Source organism: Dendronephthya gigantea, unplaced genomic scaffold, assembly GCF_004324835.1.
Source record: "Dendronephthya gigantea isolate DGI-Jeju-01 unplaced genomic scaffold, DenGig_1.0 000013F, whole genome shotgun sequence".
NCBI lineage: Eukaryota > Metazoa > Cnidaria > Anthozoa > Malacalcyonacea > Nephtheidae > Dendronephthya > Dendronephthya gigantea.
In genome coordinates, this window is record NW_021163023.1 from 707,511 (window position 1) to 733,113 (window position 25,603).

The 25,603-nt window shown below is 36.3% G+C and overlaps 3 protein-coding genes across 4 annotated transcripts in view; all 3 read right to left on the bottom strand.

Moving 5' to 3' along the window:
* The window catches only part of LOC114519251 (dynein heavy chain 3, axonemal-like), a 105,174-nt gene that overhangs the window by 61,767 nt on the left and 17,804 nt on the right, over positions 1 to 25,603 (bottom strand). Inside the window, exons 1-10 of one of the 2 annotated variants that reach the window (XM_028539351.1) lie at positions 22,712 to 22,991; positions 22,503 to 22,601; positions 21,128 to 21,338; positions 20,261 to 20,345; positions 19,906 to 20,035; positions 18,243 to 18,435; positions 17,668 to 17,743; positions 17,444 to 17,563; positions 17,234 to 17,359; positions 16,674 to 16,869 (exon numbers count right to left, since the gene is read on the bottom strand). The exons of the other annotated variant lie outside the window; for it this stretch is intronic. Of the exons in view, the coding sequence (XP_028395152.1) occupies positions 16,674 to 16,869; positions 17,234 to 17,359; positions 17,444 to 17,563; positions 17,668 to 17,743; positions 18,243 to 18,435; positions 19,906 to 20,035; positions 20,261 to 20,345; positions 21,128 to 21,338; positions 22,503 to 22,601; positions 22,712 to 22,726 (1,251 nt within the window). The 5' untranslated portion in view covers positions 22,727 to 22,991. Of the gene's footprint in view, positions 1 to 16,673; positions 16,870 to 17,233; positions 17,360 to 17,443; positions 17,564 to 17,667; positions 17,744 to 18,242; positions 18,436 to 19,905; positions 20,036 to 20,260; positions 20,346 to 21,127; positions 21,339 to 22,502; positions 22,602 to 22,711; positions 22,992 to 25,603 lie in introns of those variants that run through there. 2 annotated transcript variants of the gene reach the window in all.
* On the bottom strand, positions 1,259 to 6,128 carry LOC114519255. Its single transcript, XM_028539355.1, has 2 exons — positions 5,039 to 6,128; positions 1,259 to 4,772 (listed from the first exon to the last, which is right to left on the bottom strand). Exons 1-2 carry the CDS (start codon positions 5,319 to 5,321, stop codon positions 1,606 to 1,608), a joined length of 3,450 nt encoding a protein of 1,149 aa, XP_028395156.1. The 5' UTR covers positions 5,322 to 6,128; the 3' UTR covers positions 1,259 to 1,605.
* On the bottom strand, positions 10,277 to 15,244 carry LOC114519254. Its single transcript, XM_028539354.1, has 2 exons — positions 14,568 to 15,244; positions 10,277 to 14,012 (listed from the first exon to the last, which is right to left on the bottom strand). Exons 1-2 carry the CDS (start codon positions 14,893 to 14,895, stop codon positions 10,795 to 10,797), a joined length of 3,546 nt encoding a protein of 1,181 aa, XP_028395155.1. The 5' UTR covers positions 14,896 to 15,244; the 3' UTR covers positions 10,277 to 10,794.

Sequence of the window (25,603 nt, forward strand, 5' to 3'; positions counted from 1 at the left end):
TTTACTTACTGATGTCTCCATGCAAACATACAAGAATATTATTCAAAAACTCGTATAAAATGTGTTTCCAAGAACAATTTGTCCGCAATGTGCAAAAAATTTCTTAAAACACAAGCGTGACTTTAAATCTGACAAACATTCAAATCACCCGAGATTACACTGTCTTAAGGCCCGTTTACACGTTTGCAGTATTGCAGAATTTGCTGGGAATGTTTAAAGAGACTAACATATGAAGAAATCTCCGGTTGTGGCGTCGGTCCTCCGCCGGTGAGTCGACATCTTCCTGATGAATCATCGAAATGAGATTCAGGTGTGCGAGTTAGCCTGGGTAAGAGGTATACGTTTGTGATCATCGCTGCTTTCGCGACGGCACTCCGAACGATACTCGGGTGTCAAATTCGGCAACGTGAATCGTCATCGTCGTCATGCTAACTTGGTGGTTTAGCATTCTCGTTGTTGGCTGGAGATAAGGAAGTTGATAAGACTTACTGTTGTTGTCATCATCACACTCACCGAAGGGGTCTGGTAATAATATCGCGTTAATATATCATGAATGACAATCAATTTGAAGATGAAAAGTTACTACACGTGCATCCTGGGCTTACCTTTGCCTCTGTTGCTTGCGAAGGGGGCATAAGCCAGGGGGGGGGCGGTGAATTGGGAAGTTGTTCAGTAGAATAGGACCTCAAAGCACGGAATTTCCGAATTTTTCTTGTTCACGTAGAGCTTTTTCCATCGAATATCATCTGAACTTTCATCACACACGCTTCGTCCTCCTCTTGCTCTTCCTCACCCTCCTGTTCGCTCTCTTCGTCGTCATCGACTGGCCTGGAACGAAACATTAATGTCACCCGGATGAGTAATCAACCCAGTGACTTCAATATGCACTGGAACGATATTTGCTTATCAAAACGCTATGATTATGCAAAATCAAAATGGCGGTAATTAAGCGGCCGGAATCAGTGAATGTCGTAAACAGTTTCTATTCCAGATTTTTTTAGAAAATCCAGGTTGTCTAGGCGGGGAATCACTAAAACAGCTATTAGTCCATGAAATCATGTCACTGTCCATATAATCACATAATCAAGGTTACGGCCTGAGAAAAGAAAACTGAAAAACAAAACAAGAGACATCATTTTGTAACTGACATTTACTTTATTGAAGAACTAGTGTTACAATGACTTCTACCGCAAAGTTATGCGGTTTATTAATTACGATACAACTACATATAATATACATATAATTGATGACCGTCAAAGTTAACTTCTTATTTAGTTATATATACTTCTATACTAATGGCACACAATCCAGTTAAATTTAACTTTCTGGGAATACGTGCATGTATCTACCTACAATCGGACCTGGTGTTGCATAATGGCTCCATACACATTACATTTATTTACATGCTAATTTATTAATGCTTACAATACTTGTTGACTCTAACTGCACACATTTTATCTTCTACATACGTGATAATTGAGATAATTTTTGCAAAATCGTGAAAGTTTCATGCACAACAATATGATTTTTGAAATATTTTTTGCGATTTTTTCCTTTTATATTTTCACAGTCACTCATATCACTCACTCATGAACATTTATCTTTCTAACTAAAATATTTCTTCCTGAGCAGCTGGTAATTTTTTCGAGTGAAAACAAACGCAATTCCAACATAAACACCAGTAAGCCATGCTACCGTCAGTAATGCTATCATTAGGTCAGAATTAAACACTAAATCTTCAAATACAAGAGGAGTCCAGCTGATGGCTGTAGTAGTTGACAGCTTAAACAACAAGACAAAGCTTCTGCGATCCTTAACAATGTTTGATCTCTGTACAATGCTGTTGCTTGCTCTCAGTTTTTTACGAATTCGATAAGCGGTGAAGATGAACATTGCAATGATGTACAACAAAAGACAGCCTGGAACACCATAATTCTCAACAACAGCCAGCCAATTAGGAATTTTATGATCCTTAACACAAGAAACTGATCCCTCAGTATTCTGATGAAACCTCAAGATTCCTGTCTTCACAAGAACAATGTAGACAATAGTTATAACGACAGGAACACCCCAACCAAAGAGACTGTACTTAATGAAAGTTTTCAACTTGTTTACATCAAATCTGACCAAAGTATTGCGGCAAAAGGTTTTTCTCAAGTGATAGATATTAACAACAGCATTCATGAGAATGTTATACGAAATAAACTTATTTATTATTTCAAGCATGGCACATGGGAAATCCAATTCTTTATCAACACGTAAATACAATGACAAGTATACTACGTAATTAATCAATGCCAAGAGAAATGAGAAGCTTAAACTCATCAAATTCAAACCAGGAAGAGTGCGCAACTCTGGAAGTATCCCATAAACAATCAACAACAATAATAAACAAATAATTGAGAGAGCCAAGGCACAAAATGGTGCTATGAAAGACAGTCGAATATCTGATATATTACGTTCTATTAGTTTTTTATCACATGATATGAATTTACTCTCCAATACGCCATATGTCATAGGGCTTCTTCTCAACTTTACATCTCTCAATAGAATGGGAAATTCTCGCTTGAATTCCTTCACCCTTTTTTGCAGCTTTTCCATTTCCAGCACAGATATATTTCCTGGACTGTTACTCTTCATGATATTCTGCCAACCTGGTTTCGCAAAAAGAGAGAAATCTCCTCTCTTGTACGTTTTTATGATTTCCTGCAACTTCACGTTTTTGAGTAGAGAGAAATACCCTCGCTTCGTCTTTCTGATAATGGATTCATAACAAATTTCAAAATATGTGAAGAGCTTTACCCAGTAATTACGCATTTTCCAAATATTCTGCACGTAGTCATCAGTGGAGTTACAAATCTTTATGGTATCATTCAGAATTCGATACTCAGTATAATCATACTCCTTATTCTTATAGACTATTAAAAAGTTTCTTTTCGGCCAAATCTTGTATTCATCATCGCATTTTATATTGATGATTGAATCGTTGCATGTTAATAGATCTTCCTTGGTAAACTCTGTTGATGCAGGTCTGAATTTTCTTTTGCACATGTATGGTCTTCCTCCTACCACCCCATAGTCATTTCTTCCCGAGTATTGAGCAGTTCCTACCCAGTAGAGTTTAAACTGCTTGCTGACAACATAATCAAATAAGCCAAAGTTTTCATTTATACAACCTTTAAAAGAGCTAACGCTCTTTACCCAGCGATTACGCATTTTCCAAATCTTTCGCACGTAGTCATCAGTGGAGTTACAAATCTTTATGGTATCATTCAGAACTCGATACTCAGAATAATCATACACCTTGTTCTTATAGAGTATTAAAAAGTTATTCCAAACTGTGTATTCATCATCGTATTTTACATTGATGATTGAATCGTTGCATGTTAATAGATCTTCCTTGGTAAACTCTGTTGATATTGGTCTGAATTTTCCTTCACATACGTAGGGTTTACCGTGTACAACCCCATAGTCACTCTTTTTAAACTGTTGACCAGTTGCTGCCCAGTAAACATGGAGCTGCTTGCTCACGACACAATAATTTAAGCCGAAGGCTTGGTTGCAATCTTTAAAAGTCCTTTTCCTCTTTATCCAGTTATTACGCAATTTCCAAATATTCCGTACGTAGTCATCAGTGGAGTTACAAATCTTTATGGTATCATTCAGAACTCGATACTCAGTATAATCATACACCTTGTTCTTATAGAGTATTGAAAAGTTATTCCAAACTTTGTATTCATCATCGTATTTTATATTGATGATTGAATCGTTGCATGTTAATAGATCTTCCTTGGTTGATTTTGGGCTTAATTTTCCTTCACATACGAAATGTTCCTCGTCATTCTTTCCATATTCATGCTTGGTGAGATAATCACCGCTCTCCAGTACTGGCTCGGTGATTCGGCTATTTAAATGGTAATGCGTCTTCTTAATGTAATGATCACCTTGGGCAAGGCATTCATACCTGTCTTTATACTTTATCCACGAATTTTGCGATCTCCAAATCGTTTGAATTTTCGAATCTTCGGAGGCACATATCTCAATACTTTCGTAGTTGAATCGATATTCGTTGTAATTATAAATCTTGTTGTTGTATAACAGCGAAAAATTCTTCCAAATCTGGTATTGTTCCCCGTACTTTACTTTAACCAAATAATCATCGCAGGATAGACTGAGCTTCGCCGAACAAATTGCCAAACATCCAAAAATTACACCGTAATCTGTCTTCAGAAAATTTTGCTTGGTGAGTTTGAAGAAAACAGTCAAATTTTTATGCACTTTGTAATCTCGCCTTGGAAAACCATCCACGGATACATTGCAATGTCTGGAAGCCATCTTTTCCTTTTCGCTAGTAATCAAATTTCGCCATCTTTGTTGGATAAGAGTGTTGGAAGAATTACAAACTTCTAGACCTTCTTTTGTGACTCTGTACTGGTTATAATGGTATATTTCACCCTGGTACATGATTGAGAAGTTGTTCCACACTCTGTAATCATCTTTATATTTTATAGTAAAGGTAGAATTCGCGCATTCGATCAAATCTGTCTTACTTCTTGTGATTGCATCAATGTGTCGTCTGTTCCGGTTGTGCTGCCTTGTTGAGAAGTTTTGTGGCTGAAAAAATCTGTGGCTCAACGAAGATGTTTTTTCCTTGACGCCGCTGTTCCATTGGGATCGACTCACATGAGAAATTGAGTTTGATATCTTCCTGGGATGTTCATCTTTTGGCGGCGGAGTTGAACCATTTCCTCGTCGTGTTTCCACTGCAATTTCTAAAAAGGAAATCATAGTTTGCTAAAGATAGTTATTAAAAAAATCCTCAATTTAGGAATACTGAGGTTTAGGGCAATTTTAAAGCGATTGAAAAAACAATATCCGGGGCTATGCAGCTTTCGTATAAACCGGCCGCTGTAGTTGATAAATAACGTAACGTAGACAAACACCTGCCTGTATGAAACAAATTGCTGTAATCAAACAATGTCTAGACGAGCGAGGGTATTGTATAAAAAGTCATCCTAGTTAAAAACTTATTCTTTACCTGTTCCTTTTATCTCTGAAAAACCATCCACCGTCTTGTCGACATCAGTCTGTTCAGAATTCTCTGTTGTGTTAGGAAACGATTCGTTTTGTTTATTTAAAACTTTACGACTTGAGGGTTTGTCGTTGAATTCTTCTCTCAATTTTCTTGATTCCGTTTTCATCTTTCGTGTGATGAGTCTTGAGCTACCATCATCACGAAAAAAAAAGGCAAACGACAAACAGAAGAGAAAAAAAACGACTCGATACAAGAGTTGAAAACTGAAGCCAAGATTACGAGCCATCTTGCAAGTGCAAGCGTTGTTAAACAACTGAATAGTTTTGAATAGAAATGAAGTTTAAAACGAGCCGCACTCGTAAAATGTCATAAAATGTGTTGAAATCCTCCAAGAATCCTTGACATGTTATATTGGACTGTATGCGACTATATGGCTACACTTATACTTCGGCGTCATTTTGGTGAGAACTGTGTGAGGCGATATGTTCCCATTTTATGAAAATATTCTCAAAGATATAAGCTTGAACACATTGCAATGGCTAGGCGCTATGTGATCGTTTTATCAACCTATTCATACTTATCACACAAAATAGTTATCACTTTAAAATGTATATTAACGTACACACCCGGATGTTTAGAAAATTTGAGTAGCGGTATGTTGAAGAGGGTTTAGCCCGTTATAAGCCCTTTGTTTGAAGTTTTCCGCCGTAAAAGTGGAAAGCAGCCCTAAGAGGCGACTAGAAAAACCGGCAAAAAATCGACAAATTGCAGTCAAGTCGCGAGCGTAGTTTCGCAGGAGATCCTCATTTTCGCGTTGACTGGCATAGAAAAGCTTTGGTAACAATATGGAATTTGCGTATAAGGACCTATTTTAAACTGCCACAAATTATTATTTGTTTTAACGGTATTCTAATTGCACGTAGAACTTGCAGGTGAGCATGAAGACATCTTGAACTAAAATAACATCATTATTAGAATCAAGTTAAAGTCAAAATCAGTCCGAGAGATCCTTTTTTATTTTTTCAATAGTATAGCTATGATGTTTTTCTTTTTTTTCCGTTTTTTTTCCAGAAAAGTTGTGGACAAGAAGTGTACATAGCATAGTGTCAAGCAAGTTTTTTGAGAGAATAGTCTAGTGTGATATGACTTGCGAACTTGAATATTCATCAGATGTTAAGTAGAAAAAATTGTGAGAAATTTCATGCATGGTTTAAAAAGTGGAAAATTAATATATAGGAAAACCTTCTTTCTATTAAAAATACCACCAGAGTTGGTATCTAAGTTATATAGTATATGTAAGTGTTTACATCATATATTAATTATTATTCCTCTCTGACTGACGCACTTTGAGAGATATTACACACGCTTGTTATTTTAGCTCTTACTCGTGATCAACTTATTTTAAATATGAATGAACAAAGAAAGGAAGTAATGAGAACTCAAATTAGTAAAATTGCAAGAGAGTTATGATACAAATATCACGAAAGGCCATTTCGTGTGGGAAATTCTACACAATATTGAGTGTTTTGTTTTTGAAAATAAATTAACATGTGATCATACCCAACATCAAAACATACTTAGGAGAGGAGGGGGGTTCAAATTTAAGTTTTGCCGACAAAAATAGGCGTGGTTTATTAAGATTGGATGCTGTCATTTATCAGCTGCAGGAGTATAGGTCATCTTTACCTACCAAAAACGTCTAACATAATCCAATTGCTTGGATTATATTACGTTTTTAAATAATGCACCCTGGATACGAGGCTGTGTTCCTTAAGCAACTTGAAAGAGCATATACGTTATATATTTCTATTGGGATAAAATTTTCGTAATTTGATCCATCGACACGCAACGTGCTTGCCATTCTCTGACGAACTGAGTCCACACGAAACAAAAGACACGTCGTTTTGTATTTAACATTTACTTTAATGAACGTGCTACAATGATTTATGTAGTTTATTATTTAATTACAATTACATATATTATGATAATTGATGTCCAATGTCAACGCTGACTTCTTATTTAGTTTTATATACTTGTATTAATGGCGCACAATCTAGTTAAATTCAACTTTCTTAAAATACTCATATATCTACAAATGTATTTTACTAAATCATGCAATGTGTCTACAAACATTTTATCGTCGCCATAAGAAGAAGAATTATTTCTTAATAGATTAATACACCTCAATTTTCTTTCCTTTCCTGCACTACATACGATAAATATACCCTGGCTATATTTTTCAAAACTGTATATATAAACTGGTTTTAATCCAAGTATAAGTGCATTATTATACGCAAAGAGATGCTTTGCCAACCTAACATCCATGATTTTGTGGATACATGATAAGATTACAATTGTCAAGACAATGTCTTTAGGTTCAAGTTAGGAGTGTCAAGTTTTGGGATAGAATTAATATAAACGATTTAAGTTTGCATGACGTAATCATAGAAAGTAATCATGGAAAATCGGAAAATCACGAATGCTTTTCAACTGACCTGGTACTGCACAATGGCTCTATACACATTACATTTATTTGCATGCTAATTAAATTGCTCTTTGACTCTAAGTACATTAATTTTCTTTTCTACGTTTCTTTTAGAGATTCCGTTAAGGGGACAAATACGTGATACGTGAGATATTTTTGAAAGGTTCGTGCAAAGAAGATTTCTGACGGATTTAACGACTTGCTTGCTCGCTAAAATATTTCTTCCTAAGCAGCTGGTAATTTTTTCGTGTGAAGACAAACGCAATTCCAACATAAACACCAGTAAGCCACGCTACCGTCAGTAATGCTATCATCAGGTCAGAATTAAACACTAAATCTTCAAATACAAGAGGAATCCAGCTGATGGCTGTAGTGGTTGACAGCTTAAATAGCAAGACAAAGCTTCTGCGTTTGTTAACAATGTTTGCTTTCTGTACAATGTTGTTGCTTGCTCTGAGTTTCTGGCGAATTCGATAAGCGGTGAAGATGAACATTGTAATGATGTACAACAAAAGACAGCCGGGAACACCATAATTCTCAACCACCACCAGCCAACTAGAAAGATTGTGATCCTTAGCACAAGAAACTGATTTTTGAGTTATATTCTGGTGAAACCTCAAGACTTTCGTCTTCACAAGAACAATGTAGACAACAGTTATAACGACAGGAACACTCCAGGCAAAGAGACTGTACTTAAAGAAGGTTTTCAACCTCATGAAGACCAGTTTCTTCCGTCGTCTTGTCGACATCAATCTGTTCAGAATTCTCTGTTGTGTTGGGAATCCATTCGTTTCGATCATTTAAAACTTTACGAGTTGAGGGTGTGTCATTGAATTCTTCTCTCAATTTTCTTGATTCCGTTTTGACCTCTTGCGTGATGAGTCCTGAACGCCCATCGCCACGATAAAAACAGGCAAACGACAAACAGAAAAGAAAGAAAACGACTCGATACAAGAGTCGAAAACTAAAGCGATACTTACGAACCATGTTGCAAATGCAAGCGTAACAAAACAACTGAATACTTTTGAATAGAAATAAAGTTTAAGACAGCTGCATACGAACAGGTCTACACTTGAAATATTTTTAATTTGGTAAACATGGTATATATTGGAAAACGTCTTGGGGTTGTCAAGTGATAATTGTGTGAACAGACATATTATGATTATATGTCTATTACTTTACGAATTCTTTCCAGATTCAAGGTAAGCTTTAGGAAAGAAAAATGGTGATATTTTTTTCCTTTATCCCGATAACCATGGATCGATGGTTGAATGGAATTCGAATTTGCAGACTGAGGGAAAAATCTTCACCGCTCGAAAACATATATATTAATATGGCGAAATGTCTATCAGATTCTAAACAGTTTCAAGAGGTAAGTTTAAACTGTGCATTAATTGAAAACAGGCGACAGATGAAATAGCTAGAAATAAAGAAATTTTTACAGTCGTAATACCTAATTCAAAACAGTTTTGTTCAATACCACCAGCCATCCCAATGGTCAACGAAATGTTATTGCAATAGTAGTTTTGTTTGCTATTTAAAAAACGAATAAGACTGTTTTTTAACACAAACACGCGAAAACCATCAATTATTTTTCTTGATTACCGAAAGGAGCAGCTAGATCTCCGTGCATTGACAAAAGAATAGGAAGTTGCAAATTTCCACTAGTCGAGAAAATACAAGGTCAAATTTGGAGCGTTCTTTATCACGTAAAAGGCAATGACTAAATATGTACTTATTTTAAACTTTGCAATAAATCATTAATTAGTTTAATGTTTCTAAGACACGTAGCACCTGTCAGAATGAAGAGATCTTCGACTACAATAACAATCATTATTAATATCGAGTTAAAGCCAAAATCAGTCCGAGAAATTACTACCAGACTAATACTTTTCTTACCATTACTGGTTACCTATGAGCGCTTATTAAGATTCGCACTTTACATGTTGTGTTATAAATTATAAAGCGTTAATGATAGCTACGATGCTCTTCGATCGCCTGGAAACAGGGTGTGGAAATGAATTTAATATAGCATATAGTGTCAAATAAGCTCATTGAAAGAATATTCTCGTGTGATATGGCTTGCGAACTTGAATATTCTTAAGATGTTAAAAAAATAAAATTTTGAGAAATTTTTTGCACGGTTTAAAAAGTGGAAAATTGTTGTAGAGGAAAACATTCTTGCTAATAAAAACAGCACCAGAGTTGGTATCTAGGTTAACAGTATATGTAAGTCTTTCTATCACATATATATATATTAATTATTATTCCTCCCTAACTGACACATTTTGGCAATATTACGCACGCTTGTTATTTCAGCTCTTAAATATGAACCCGATCACACTGCCTAGCCGACATTTAATTTAAAATTTTTAAATTAAATTCAAAAGTTTGTTGTTTTTGCGTTTCAAATGGCGTCTTAGTGAAAACTACTTGGATGAAAACAAAGAAAGGAAGAAATGAGAACTAAAATAATAAAATTGCTAAAGGGTTATTATGAAAAATTACGAAAGTACAAGAAAATTCTAGATAATGTTGAATTTTCTTGTTTTTTCACTCATAATGAAAGAGAATATCGCTACAATACTCGTAATTTAACCCATGATTATCAATGCGCCTGCATGATGGGCAGTAGCAAGCACATCATGCATTGTTTTGCCGACAAAATGGCCGTGGTTAAGATGTTTTCATATAGTCTAATACAGCCCAATTTCCCAACGCACTTCCCAAACCCGCCCTTCACTACGCCCCCTGCGCATGCGCTTCTCTGACAGACTCTATATGAAACAAAACACACACGATTTTCTTCTTGTGATTTACTTTATTTTACATGCTACAATGACTTACAACACACAACCTCTATACATTACTAATTGATATATTATTACATATAGTTGATGTCAAAGTTTAAATCTTGACCAGTTACATATAATATAGCTAATAATATGCTTAATATAGCTTTATTTACTTTGCTTTTTAATATACAGACTATATTGTCTTAAAACTGTACAGGTCTAATCTAGTATTAACCAGAATAGGCATAGATATGCATTTCTTGTTAACTCTAGGTACACACTTGTTCAATTCTATATACTTCATGACTACTCCTCTCCTTTGCTTACTCACAGACTGACCATATCTAAATCTTAAGGGACCAAATACGTGATAATTGAGATATATTTTTATACAAAGAAACCTTCATGCAAAAAATATTACTGAACTACATACTTTTACAGTCACTAATATTCACTGAATTAAAATCTTGCTCGCTCCCTCATTTGCTGACTTGCTCACTAAAATATTTCTTCCTAAGCAGCTGGTAATTTTTTCGAGTGAAGACAAACGCAATTCCAACATAAACACCAGTAAGCCACGCCACCGTCAGTAATGCTATCATTAGGTCAGAATTAAACACTAAATCTTCAAATACAAGAGGAATCCAGCTGATGGCTGTAGTGGTTGACAACTTAAATAACAAGAAAAAGCTTCTGCGATTCTTAACAATGTTTGATCTTTGTACAATGCTGTTGCTTGCTCTGAGTTTTTTGCGAATTCGATAAGCTGTGAAGATGAACATTGTAATGATGTACAACAAAAGACAGCCTGGAACACTATAATTCTCAACAACAACCAGCCAACTGGGAAAAATATGATCCTTAACACAAGAAACTGATCCCAGAGTATTCTGATGAAACCTCAAGATTCCCGTCTTCACAAGAACAATGTAGACAATAGTTATAACGACAGGAACACCCCAGCCAAAGAGACTGTACTTAAAGAAGGTTTTCAACTTGTTTACATCAGATCTCACCAGAGTATTGCGGCAAAAGGTTTTTCTCAAGTGATAGATATTAACAGCAGCATTCATGAGTATGTTATATGTAATAAACCTATTTATTATTTCCATTCTAGCACATGGGAAATCCAATTCTTTACCAACACGTAAATACAGTGACAAATACACTACGTAATTAATCAATGCCAAGAGAAAGGAGATACTTAAACTCATCAAATTCAAACCAGGAAGAGTTCGCAACTCTGGAAGCATACCATAAACTATCAACAACAATAATAAACAAATAATTGAGAGAGCCAAAGCACAAAATGGTGCTATGAAAGACAGTCTAATATCTGATATATTACGTTCTATTCGTTTTTTATCACATGATATGAATTTACCCTCCACTACGCCATATGTCATAGGGCTTCTTCTCAACTTTACATCTCTCAATAGAGTGGGAAATTTTCGCTTTAATTCCTCCAACGTTTTCTGCAGCTTTTCCATTTCCAGCACAGATATATTTCCTGGACTTTTACTCTTCGTGATATTCTGCCAATCTGGTTTCGCAAAAAAAGAGAAATCTCCTCTCTTGTACGTCTTTGTGATTTCCTGCAACCTCACGTTTTTCAGTAGAGAGAAATACCCTCGCTTCGTCTTTGTGATAATGGATTCATCACAAATTTCAAAGTATGTGAAGAGCTTTACGCAGTAATTACGCATTTTCCAAATCTTCCGTACGTAGTCATCAGTGGAGTTACAAATCTTTATGGTATCATTCAGAACTCGATACTCAGTATAATCATAGACCTTGTTCTTATAAAGTAATGAAAAGTTTCTTTTCTGCCAAATCTTGTATTCATCATCGTATTTTATATTGATGATTGAATCGTTGCATGTTAATAGATCTTCCTTGGTATATTCTGTTGATACAGGTCTCAATTTTCTTTTGCACATGTATGGTCTACCTCTTACCACCCCATAGTCATTTCTGGCCAAGTATTGAGCATTTGCAGCAGAGTAGAGCTCAAACTGCTTGCTGACAACATAATAAAATAATTGGAGGTCTTCATTACATGCTTCTAAAGACATTCCCCACTTTATCCAATAATTACGCATTTTCCAAATATTCCGTTCGTGGTCATCAGTGGAGTTACAAATCTTTATGGTATCATTCAGAACTCGATACTCAGTATAATCATACACCTTGTTCTTATAGAGTATTGAAAAGTTATTCCAAACTTTGTATTCATCATCGTATTTTATATTGATGATTGAATCTTGGCATGTTAAAAGATATTCCTTGGTTGATACACAGTTCCATTTAATAATTTTCGTGCATACATAAGGTTTACCGTCCACCACCCCATATCTATTTTTTTTAAAATATTGACAACTGTGTGCCCAGAAGATATGGAACTGCTTGCTCACCACATAATATTTATTTAAGCGGAAGGCTTCATTACAAATTTTAAAAGACCTTACCCTCTTTACCCACCGATTACGTATTTTCCAAATATTCCGTACGTCGTCATCAGAGGAGTTACAAATCTTTATGATATCATTCAGAACTCGATACTCAGTATAATCATACACCTTGTTCTTATAGAGTATTGAAAAGTTATTCCAAACTTTGTATTCATCATCGTATTTTATACTGATGATTGAATCGTTGCATGATAATAGATCTTCCTTGGTGGACTCTGTTGTTTCTGGTCTTAATCTTCCTTCACATACGAAAGGTTCGCCGTCTTTCACTTCATAGTCATGTCCTGTGAGATATTGACCGCTCCTCAGTACAGTTATATTGATCTGAATATTGTAAATGTAAAACGGCCTCTTTATGTAATGGTCACCTTGGGCAAGGCATTTATACCTGTCTTTCACGTTCTCCCACGAATTCCGAGATCTCCAAATCGTCGGAATTTTTGAATCGTCGGAAGCACACATCTCAATACTTTCGTAGTTGAATCGATATTCGCTGTAATTATATATCTTGTTGTTGTAAGACAACGAAAAATTTTTCCAAATCTGGTATTGTCCCCCGTACTTTACTTTAATCAAATAATCATCACAGGATAGACTGAGCTTCGCCGAACAAATTGCCAAACGTCCGAAAATTACCCCGTAATCTGTCTGTAGAAAATTTTGCTTGGTGAGTTTGAAGAAAACAGTTAAATTTTTATATACATTGTAATCTGGCCTTGGAAAACCATCCACGGATACATTGCAATGTCTGGAAGCCATCTTTTCCTTCTCAATGATAGTCAAATTTTGCCATCTTAGTTGCATAAGAGGTTTGGAAGAATTACAAACTTCTAGACCTTCCTTTGTGACTCTGTACTGGTCATAATGGTATATTTTACCTTGGTACATGATTGAGAAGTTGTTCCACACTCTGTAATCATCTTCATATTTTATAGTAAAGGTAGAATTCGCGCAGTCGATCAAACCTGTCTTATTTCTTGTGATTGCATCAATGTGTCGTCTGTTCCGGTTGTGCTGCCTTGTTGAGAAGTTGTAAGGATGAGAAAATCGGCGGCTCAACGAGTATAGGTTCATTTTGATATAATTGTCCCATTTCGTCTGATTTACATGAGCAATGATGCCTGGTTTCATAGTGGGATATTTCCATTTAGGCAGTGAAGAAGTTGAAAAAGGAACCACTTGTTTCTTTCCTATTTCATAACTTCGCTTTGTTTCAACTGCAATCTCTGGAAGATAAATTATAGTCCGCTATAAATCATTGATAAAAATAATCCCGCCCGGATATTTTCACCCGAGACCGGCGAATTAGAATGCTATGCGCTTGCGCGATTTCGGATCGACAAGGAATTTTTTTTTCACTTCAGTAAAGAGCTGACAGACGTCGAGAAAAATTTTTTAAAACAACTGGAAAATATTCGCATCCGGCATGACTTTAAAGCCAGTGTTTTTTCAGTGTTTTAAATGAAATTGTACATTTTCAAAACAAGTCTGTTGCTGTGAAAATGTTTTCAAAAAAATTTGAATCTTACGACTAGACTCCAGAAAAATTTTTATTCGGCGGAAGTGTTTTTATTCGGTCGATAGTACATTTAGAGACCGGGGGGGGGAACTCGTTCATCTAAATACCTACACTTAATCGGTTATACGCAAACCCCCGTGCATGTTAAATTCTAGATACGGTCTGGCTTAGGAAATAAATTGCTTGGATCACGCAATATTCATGCGAGCGAGGGAACTGTGTATGAATCTTTTTTTGTCAAAAATTGTCCCAATGGCTATACCTTTTCTTATCTCTTGAAGACCAGTTTCTTCTTCCGTCTTGTCGACATCAATCTGTTCAGAATTTTCTGTTGTGTCGGGAATGGATTCGTTTGAAATTTTACGTGTTGAGGGCGTGTCGTTAAATTCTTCTCTCAATTTCCTTGATCCCGTTTTGATCTCTCCCGTGATAAGTCCAAAACCACGATCACCACGATAAAAACAGACAAACAACAAACAGAAGAAAAAGAAAGCGACTCGATAAAAGAGTCGAAAACTGAAGTCTCGATTACGAACCATGTTGCAACCGCAAGAGTTGTTAAACAACTGAATATGCTTTTGAATCAACATAAAACACACGTACGTCTACACTTGAAACCCTTCTAGAATTAACATGTTCTATAGACGGTATGGCTACAGTTATACTTTGATATGAGGAGGTAATACTTTGTGAACAGGCGTTATATGTTAATTTTATGAAAGCATTGTCGAGAAAATAAGCTCTTAAAATAGTGCTGTATGTGTTCCCATGCATAACCGTTGTTGTGAAGTAAAATAGTTATCGCTTGAAAACCTACATCAACATACGCCCGAACGTCCATCAAATTCTGCCTCGCTTAACAACAGCGTTAAGCCGGTTTTCCACTAGCGATAATTTTCACGCGAAGTGACATTTTACTTTTGTTTCAGAGCTCTCAACTGCAACCATCTGGAACAAATTGCTCAAATACAAAGGAATAAATTCGCTTGGCGCGAAAAATATCGCTAGTGGAAAAAACTAAGGCATTAGGAAGCAAGTTAATGTTAAGGAAGTTCAACTTTGTTATAACAGAGAGAATGTGCATTTCGAAAAGCTGTTCTTTTTCTTATTTCATTAAACAAAAGTTGGGGGGAGCTCCCCCGGGGTGATGGGAGGGGGACGTACTGCCAAAATTACCCTTTTTTGAGGGGCACGTCCTGCAAAAATTACGTTTTTCTGAATATATAAATATTATACTCTACCTGTTATTTTTAACCACTACTACTTTAGATATGGACGTCATGAGACTCGGTCTTGCCTTTGCTTTTACGGTGTCCAAATACATGCAGCTTAGTGATCCTTGAATATAGTACTTCAATAATAACAGAGAGGGAAAAAGTGGACTTTTTTATGTTAAAGTTCATGATGACGCATTTTTGTTCTAAGCTGGAAGAATAATAGGTTAATAGGTTATATTTAACGCCACAGCTAGACATAGCATCTTACAATGATCGAGTAGAACTTTAGTACCAAAATTTTGTAAAAGTAGAATATATATTTTCAAAGTTTATAAGTTGTGTACCAAATTATATTAGGCACAGTTGAATTAACATATCATTTTTCAACATGCGCGTGATATGAATATTTTTTTGTAAAATATTCTTTTCGCCCGATACATTAACTCCATTACTATGTATATTAAGAATTTTTTATACAATTCATTTCGGACTGCGCTAAAATTCATTTCGGACAAAAATATACCTTAGGCCGGTAATATTGTCCATTTTTGCCTGCAAAATGTACCGTATAATACCCGGCTATTTCTCATTATTTTGACCAAATTTTAAAAATGTGCTAATGCACTTTGTCATAAAATCATTAAAAGTCGTAAGCTCGTGCAACGCGTCCAGCAAAGCTGGTTTGAAGTGTTTTGTTATTTGGAATAAATTTTCCTTCCTTCGACTGACATATGGCAAACAGACTTTCTCATATGTCACGACAGTCAAAATAAACAAAGCACTTTATTCTCTGGTGATCACGAAGATTCATTCAAAATGACAGAGAACTTTGTTCTCCGGTGATCACCGACGATAGCCATCGCCAACTGTCGTCGACCAATTAGAACCAGGCTTAACGGATTGCCAATAGTAAACCACCGACAGCCGGTGATAAGGTAACATAGGAGAACATAGGAGAACTAGGCTTAACAGTATCAACATTTCGGGAAAGGGCTACAATACAAGTTATATATCAGCTTCGAATTTTTGGGTCACTGGATACGAGATGCGCCATCCAGTGTCAGCATATGTATCAGTGTCTTACGTGTGTATATTGAAGATCTTTTATCTTCAGCAAAATCGGAACAGTAGAAGTTAAAACCTCCACTTACCTCGTACTGTCGAAGAAATTCAAGGAAATCTTTTAACGAGTTCAGAACGAGGCTTCTAAGCTGTATGGACATCAGAGCTCCGACGCATGAGAAGAATTTCTGTATGAGTGAGGCTGAATCGCCTTCATTCGCTGGAATGAGATGTGTCCAGTGTTGTTTACAGTCTAGGAGAACCTTGGCACATTCTGTTATCCATCTGCAAGAAGCGAATATATTGGATAATAAGTTGACTGGATCGTGAATACATGATATTGGGTAATAAGTTGACTGGAACGTGAATATATGATATAGAGATCAGCGTGATTTTCAAAACAAAGAAAACATAGCGTATTGTTCCGGAGACTGGGTGGTGAATATATGATATAGAGATCAGCGTGATTTTCAAAACAAAGAAAACATAGTGTACCGCTCCGGAGACTGGATGGTGGATATATGATACAGAGATCAGTGTGATTTTCAAAACAATTAGAAGTTTTAGAACAAAGTGCACTGTTTGGGAACTGGATCGTGAATATATGATATGCAGATCAGTGTTATTATCAAAACTAAAGGAATCTTACGTTTTCTTGAGGAATTCTCTTGTTCGTAGACACTGTTTTCTAACAAGTTCTTGGAATTCCTCAGGTGCAACAGGTAGCCCAGACGCACGTAGTTCGTCACCGTCAACAAAACGTACCTGAGAAAATCTACAAGACAAAGACGCGTTGAAGACACCACTTTCCTCGATTAAACATGATTAAAATGTACATATAGACTGAACAAGTATTTACCTGTTTGTCCAAACATTTTGTATTTCCATCATGACCGGATTGGTTGTAAAAACATTTTTTATCACCATATCTTTCCCTCTTTGGTACGAGTTATGCCAAGGCACCGGTGCACGTATAGTTCTAAAAAATGGCAGAGTGTCAAGGCAGTTCTTTACCAAAAATATTTTGTTAAACTTCGCATGACAATCCAGTTTCAATCATGAAAATTGATAGCTTTTTATTACCTTCGAGGAAATGGTTTAGGAATAGCGCTGATGCTGAGACGAACTTTCTCCGATGGATCCATTAGAATGTAGTCGACTAAAAACGATGGAGCAAACTATTGGAATTGTTTTGTATTTAAAAACACAGTTACGGCCTTTGAGTGATAGGTCCTAAGCGCGCCTGACTAGCTTTTTTAGTTTTTAATTGAAAAACATTGCAATCTACCATTTTACCATTTTATACATTGTAAACACATTGTCATTTAGCGCATCTGCTACTAGTACGTGTAATAAATATTATTTACCATTCATTATTTACCAAACGCTCGGCTTTATGCAGCTAATGAAAACTAATTCGGTGTAGAAATTTCAAGATTGATGCCCAGCTGCACGTTTAGGGTCAAGTATTTTTGATTACAACTTTTAATTTAATCCCCCTGCCCTGAGTTGGCCTTCACGTTAACTTGCAGTTATCATTCAATGTTTAGGCTTGCTAAGTACCTCAAAACCATCGTTCAAAAGCTGGAAGTGTGGCTTAAATATACATTAAAATACTGATGAAAATTAACACACAAGTCGTGCGGCAATTTATTTACCTATCGCTTTCCGTATGCTGAAAATGTAATCGTCTTCGACTTCTTTAAATAAATCGTTTAATAAAGCATCAAGTTCCGGGTCTGACTGAAGCTTTTCTGGTATTTTGTTGGCCAAAATACGTCGCATAATCGCTGGGTTACATAACGCAAGAGAATCCATTCGTATGCTTTTTGTGATGTAGAAATTATAACGCTGAAAGAGAGATTTTAAATTAAACGAATTTTCTCCACAAAATCACAAAAAAACGAAGCGATAATGTTGAATATACCGAAGACAACTTGGCAATGTCTTTTGTTTATTTTTAGACTAATTCAGATCGTTGTACGTGCAACTGCAAATTAAAGCATTTTGATTGGTCAATACGCCAAATAGAGCATTTTGATTGGTTCCCGACTAACAGCACAGACCGCTTCGGTTTTGGCGGGAAACTTTGAGTTCTGGATTTCTTTGAGATTAAATCAGAAACAATTTGAAAATCTTCTGGTTTTTTTCCGCTTAAAGGCGATAATATTTTAGAGTATATCTTCAGCGACCTACTTGGCGCCAGAATTTAAATTTTGTCCACAAATTTCCTTATAACAAACCATTTTAGCTTCAAGTTCTTTCAAACAATTGAATTTTGTCGGATCGAATGCACTTTTGATCATAGGCAGCCCAGACTTAGACTTGCGCGTGTGATACTCGCGCGCGTGTCGCGCTTATGTTGTTTACTTCGTCTATATATTATGACAAGGTAGGAAAGAGTTTATCAAAATATGACAGATATACCTTCGTAAATGTATAATTATCTAAAAAATTGCTTGAAGAAACGCCACAAAAACTACAACCTAATAATCACCGATGATTAAACTACATTATCCTGCAGTTTCCATGTTTTTAAACAACATCTAAAGCCTTCAAATTAGCGAAATAAAACAGGAATTCATACGGAATTTTGAGAAAACTATCCGAGGGTCACTCCGCCTAAGGAAACGTCATCTTTTTTGAAATATTAGCTAAACGCTCATTGGTTCTCATTGGTAGTCCTGCAGGTAAGCCAATGAGCGTTTAGCTAATATTTCAAAAAAGATGACGTTTCCTTAGGCGGAGTGACCCTCGGATAGTTTTCTCAAAATTCCGTATGAATTCCTGTTTTATTTCGCTAATTTGAAGGCTTTAGATGTTGTTTAAAAACATGGAAACTGCAGGATAATGTAGTTTAATCATCGGTGATTATTAGGTTGTAGTTTTTGTGGCGTTTCTTCAAGCAATTTTTTAGATAATTATACATTTACGAAGGTATATCTGTCATATTTTGATAAACTCTTTCCTACCTTGTCATAATATATAGACGAAGTAAACAACGTAAGCGCGACACGCGCGCGAGTATCACACGCGCAAGTCAAAGTCTGGGCTGCCTATGCTTTTGATGTATGGAATGTAGTCTGTTATTGATAAAGCAGCGCTGCGCTGGTTTTATTTGATTTACCACCTATATGCATTGCAAGTCAATAGACAATAAAACACCCATCAGTAGTGTTCTGACAAAATTATTATCCAATTTTGGATAATAATCAGCTTTTGATTGAGCTCAGTCTGTCAATACGGCAGAATCCTGACTCGCTTACGTTTCGGGTTATAAACAAGTGAAAAAAGAACTCGACTATCCAGATTTGAAACTACCTTGAGATCCTGTTTTGAAGGTTCACGATCATGAAATGATTCACCAGAATTGCTTTCGTCCATTTTCTTCATCATTTCCATTTGTTCTGCAGGAGTAATGGCTCTGCTCGGAGCCATCACTTTTGGTTCCCTATTGAGGCAGGTTTCTTTTAGATAAGCTGTTTATTTACTCTAATACCTTAGATAGCCCAGAAGTATTGCTTTGTTTTAGCTCCATGCTATGGTTTTTATATCAATCGACCTTCTTAAACGCATTTGGCGATTAGAAAACGTGGAAAAATAACAAAAGGGGGGAAATAACTTTTTATAAATAAAATAGGGTCGTTTATCGATGTTATTGCAGAAATTGACGCACTCTTTCAAGGTCTGTCTTCGTCCCTCGGACTTGCTTCTCTGATGTGTGACAGGTCTTCTACTTGTGAGATGCACTATTTCTCGAGCTGTATTTCAGCATTAAGGAACACGGTAGTTATTAAATGTATCATAACGCTTTATAAAAGTTAAATTTAAATTACAACGGAGTTACAGGTGATATGAAATGAAGAGAAAAGACTAGTACTAGTTGTCAAATAAAAAGCACTTCTCTATTAATAAAACTTAACATATCTAATATAACCAGGGAGCAGCGTCTACAAAAACCTTGTAGTATAACAGCTGTCCAAAATCGAAAAAACATAATCTAGAAGCTTATATTTAATTGGGGGGGGGGGTCATATATTCATATCTTCGTCTCATGCCCGACTGATTTCTATTGTTAGCTATTAACATGAATAAATGAATATATATGCAGCCTCCCCCCATTTAAGCTTCTAGCGACAGTCCAGTTTGAAAGTGAGAAGTGTTTATGTCTATCTTAGATAGTTGTTAATTCTGCCACATTTGATGCCAATTTCATATCTCTTGAAATATACTTTATTTTGGACTTTTTTGTATCTAATGTATGACAGAGCTATAGTTCTTAATTATACCTAAACATAATCAAAAAATTTCTACAACTTTCACAAAGAATAAAAAAATATGTGCATATATGGGTGATTAATGCAAGGTAGTGGATAACAAGTAGGGCAGGTAGCTAGAAGCTTAATTGGGGGTGTGTATATTCATATATTCGTCTTATGCCTGACTGATTTCTTTTGTACGCTATTGTTCTAAAAGTATATAAACATGAATATGTGAATATACACCCTCCCAATTAAAAAGACAATCTCTTTTCAAAGGATACAAGGCTGGCTTGTTGCTCTGGTATGAGGTCTTGTCTGTGATTGTTGAATTTTCAGTAAATTTTTCATTTTAAGTTCGTTAGCAGTGGGCGTGTAATTATTAGCAATTGATTCACTTGGCGTTCTGTGGTACATTGTCTCCTTGTATGGGGCTGCCCGCGTCCAAGACATGTCCTTCATGATTGGTGGATATTCACTGTGCCGAACCACAATCTGCAAAGTTTCATAAGTAAATCCGGATGCTCAATTTTATGATTACAACAGGCTTACGATTTCAGGTTTTAGGACTAGGTTGGAAGAATGCAAGTGCATTCTCTAAAGGGGGATATGGTTGGGGGTAATCAATCTCAGGTTAATACATAGGCGTATGAGGCGGGGGGGCTGGGGGGGCGGCAGCCCCCCCAGTTTAGTCAGAAATATTAATTAGTCGGGCAATTTGTATTTACGAGTCGGGCAATTTATACTTTAGTGAATTTGGTGTCCACACTACATAAAATGTTTTAAGAATCCTCAAATATGGTAGAATATGGTCGAATATATATGCAGATTGCGTAAATCCGAATTAAAGGAAACAAAAATAATTGAAATAAACATGGTTTATTCTGCAAAATCTCACGCGGAAAATGCAGGAAATCACATTTGTGGGTCGTTAATTTTCAAAAATTTTCGGGGGGGCATGCCCCCGGACGCCCCCTAGTATGGCACACGCTTTCAGCTTTCGCGTCTCAGCTCTCCAAAACACTGAGGAGGAGCAGACCCCTGGACCATCCTTGTTTTTCTCGGTCTTTGGCGCTCGTCGGGCAGAATATCCCCCGAGGTCAGAATATTTTCAGTTGCATAAATGCCCTATCAACATCTCACAATTTGGAGATATAGTCAGTACTCAGTAGGTCAATTAAAATGAAGACTTATTTCAACCAAGTAAGATTTAGATCAAGCAAGGAATTTTATCAAACCTCAAACTTTTCAGACAGCTAATTGTTACCTTAGCACAAAATTATCTGCACAATTAATCACAGACTGCTGGAAAGTATGGAATCAATAATACTTCATCTTATAGCATAGGGTAAATCAATTATGATTTTTGGCACTTCACTCCATGCAGGTAAATTCTAGAGGTTCAAAGGGTCCTAACTCAATGGGAAAATGAGCAAGAGGACCGATAGTTGACTCATTTTCCTATTGACTGTCCCTGGCTTGAATTTGAAGTGTGCATAATTCCACTCGAAATTAAGACCCTTTGAACCTTTATCTTTATTACTTACATATATGATATATTGGCTTTCATAATGGTTAATATTTCAAACATTTGACAGAAAATTGAAACTATATTTTACAAAATGTTTTCAAAAAACTATGATAGCAGATAAATCCAACCTTGTACAAATCAGACGGGACGTCTACCGTCGGCGGCAGAGGAGGCAAAGTTGGCAGACCACGAGAGCAACTGAACAGAGCATTGGCTGAGCTGCACACCTGGTAAAAAAACGAAGATACACACTTTATAAGTTTATAAAAAATTAAAAACAAATACATTATATCAAGCAAACACTCCGGACATGTTGAATGACAAAATATTCACTAACCTTCACTTTCTCCATATTTTAAACGTGAAGTTCAATAGCTTTGTTTACACAGTGAAGTCAAAATACCGAAGATAAATTAAGATCTTTGGCACCGCGTGGGCCATTTTGCTGCGGTTTTTTGCTTTTTCCGCACAACTATAGCACTTTTCTCAGACCTTTACACTTCCAATTTAAGTTCTCTTTAAAAAATAGAGCGAAATACTTCGTTCAAGCGAGGAAAAATACTCCACAAACAAGGAAACGAGATTATAACAGAGTTTTAATCCTTTACCGGGATCACTCGTTGCTAAGGCGGTTGCTAGGCCCATCGTGGACGGGGTAAATCCCCGTACGGAGGTTTGATTACTACGGAAATTATTCAAATCTACGGCGCGAAACATTTTGCGATGAGATTGGTCAAAATGAGAATTTTGCCGCCTTTTTGATGCTGGTTGTTTTAAATGAAATATTATGTAAACATTGAAGGGCTTCCTACACAAGCTCTCAATATCTTAAATACATTAAAAATGGCAATATTGCAGGTCAAATATTTCGTGGGAACGAAGCGGTATGCCTCCAAAGCCTCTAAAAGGTATCTCAGCCGAGCTTCAACACCCTCAGACAGAAATTTCTACGCTTTTGAGTTAGTTTGTGCAATAATGATTCTGAAAAAATGCTTCTGAAATTCCCTATCGGGACACACAACAATTCTAGGTAGAAGTATATGATACACCCGGTTCAGGTAGAATGTTATTTAAGCAAATTAGCTTGCAGGTACACCTCATTGATGCACTGATGAAGGCCCGGGTTAACGGACCTAAAGCTTTGCTGCAGTATTAAATATTTACGTGGTGTACCTACAAGCTAATTTACTTACTGATGTCTCCATGCAAACATACAAGAATATTATTCAAAAACTCGTATGAAATGTGTTTCCAAGAACAATTTGTCCGCAATGTGCAAAAAATTTCTTAAAACACAAGCGTGACTTTAAATCTGACAAACATTCAAATCACCCGAGATTACACTGTCTTAAGACCCGTTTACACGTTTGCAGTATTGCAGAATTTGCTGGGAATGTTTAAAGAGACTAACATATGAAGAAATCTCCGGTTGTGGCGTCGGTCCTCCGCCGGTGAGTCGACATCTTCCCGAAGAATCATCGAAATGAGATTCAGGTGTGCGAGTTAGCCTGGATAAGAGGTATACGTTTGTGATCATCGCTGCTTTCGCGACCGCACTCCGAACGCTACTCGAGTGTCAAACTCGGCGACGTGAATCGTCATCATCGTCATGATAACTTGGTGGTTTAGCATTCTCGTTGTTGGCTGGAGATAAGGAAGTTGATAAGACTTACTGTTGACGTCATCATCAAAGTCACCGAAGGGGTTTGGTAATAATATCGCGTTAATATATCATGAATAACAATCAATTTGAAGATGAAAAGTTACTACACGTACATCCTGGGCTTACCTTTGCCTCTGTTGCTTGCCAAGGGGGCATAGGCCAGGGGGGACGGTGAATTGTGAAGTTGCGGAGTAGAATAGGACCTCAAAGCACGGTACTTCCGTATTTGTCTTGTTCACGTAGAGCTTTTTCCATCTTTTGTTTTTTGGTCGAAATATCATCTGAACTTTCATCACACACGCTTCGTCCTCCTCTTGCTTTTCCTCACCCTCCTGTTCGCTGTCTTCCGTCGTCATCGACAGGCCTGGAACGAAACATTAATGTCACCCGGATGAGTAATCAACCCAGTGACCTCAATATGCACTGGAACGATATTTGCTTATAAAAACACTATGATTATGCGAAACACAAATGGCGGTAATTAAGCGACCGGAATCAGTGAATGTCGTAAACAGTTCCTATTCCAGTTTTTTTAGAAAATCCAGGTTGTCTAGGTGGGGAATCACTAAAACAGCTATTAGTCCATGAAATCATGTCACTGTCCATATAATCACATAATCAAGGTTACGGCCTGAGAAAAGAAAACTGAAAATAAAACAAAAGACATCATTTTGTATCTGATATTTACTTTATTAAAGGACTAGTGTTACAATAATTTCTAACGCAAAGTTATGCGGTTTATTAATTAAGATACAACTACATATAATATACATATAATAATTGATGATCGTCAAAGTTAACTTCTTATTTAGTTTATATACTTCTATACTAATGGCACACAATCCAGTTAAATTTAACTTTCTGGAAATACGTGCATTTATCTACCTACAAACGGACCTGGTATTGCATAATGGCTCCATACACATTACATTTATTTACATGTTAATCTATTAATTAATACTTACAAGGCTTGTTGACTCTAACTGCACACATTTTCTCTTCTACATACGTGATAATTGAGATAATTTTTGCAACATCGTCAAAGTTTCATGCACTACAATATGATTTTTGAAATATTTTTTTGCGATTTTTTACTTTCATATTTTCACAGTCACTCATATCACTCACTCATGAACATTTATCTTGCTAACTCAAATATTTCTTCCTAAGCAGCTGGTAATTTTTTCGTGTGAAGACAAACGCAATCCCAATATAAACACCAGTAAGCCACGCTACCGTCAGTAATGCTATCATTAGGTCAGAATTAGACACTAAATCTTCAAATACAAGAGGAGTCCAGCTGATGGCTGTTGTGGTTGACAGCTTAAATAACAAGTCAAAGCTTCTGCGATTCTTAACAATGTTTGACCTCTGTACAATGCTGTTGCTTGCTCGGAGTTTTTTGCGAATTCGATAAGCGGTGAAGATGAACATTGCAATGATGTACAACAAAAGACAGCCTGGAAAACCATAATTTTCAACAACAACTAGCCAACTGGGAAAAATATGATCCTTAACACAAGAAACTGATCCCTCAGTATTCTGATGAAACCTCAAGATTCCCGT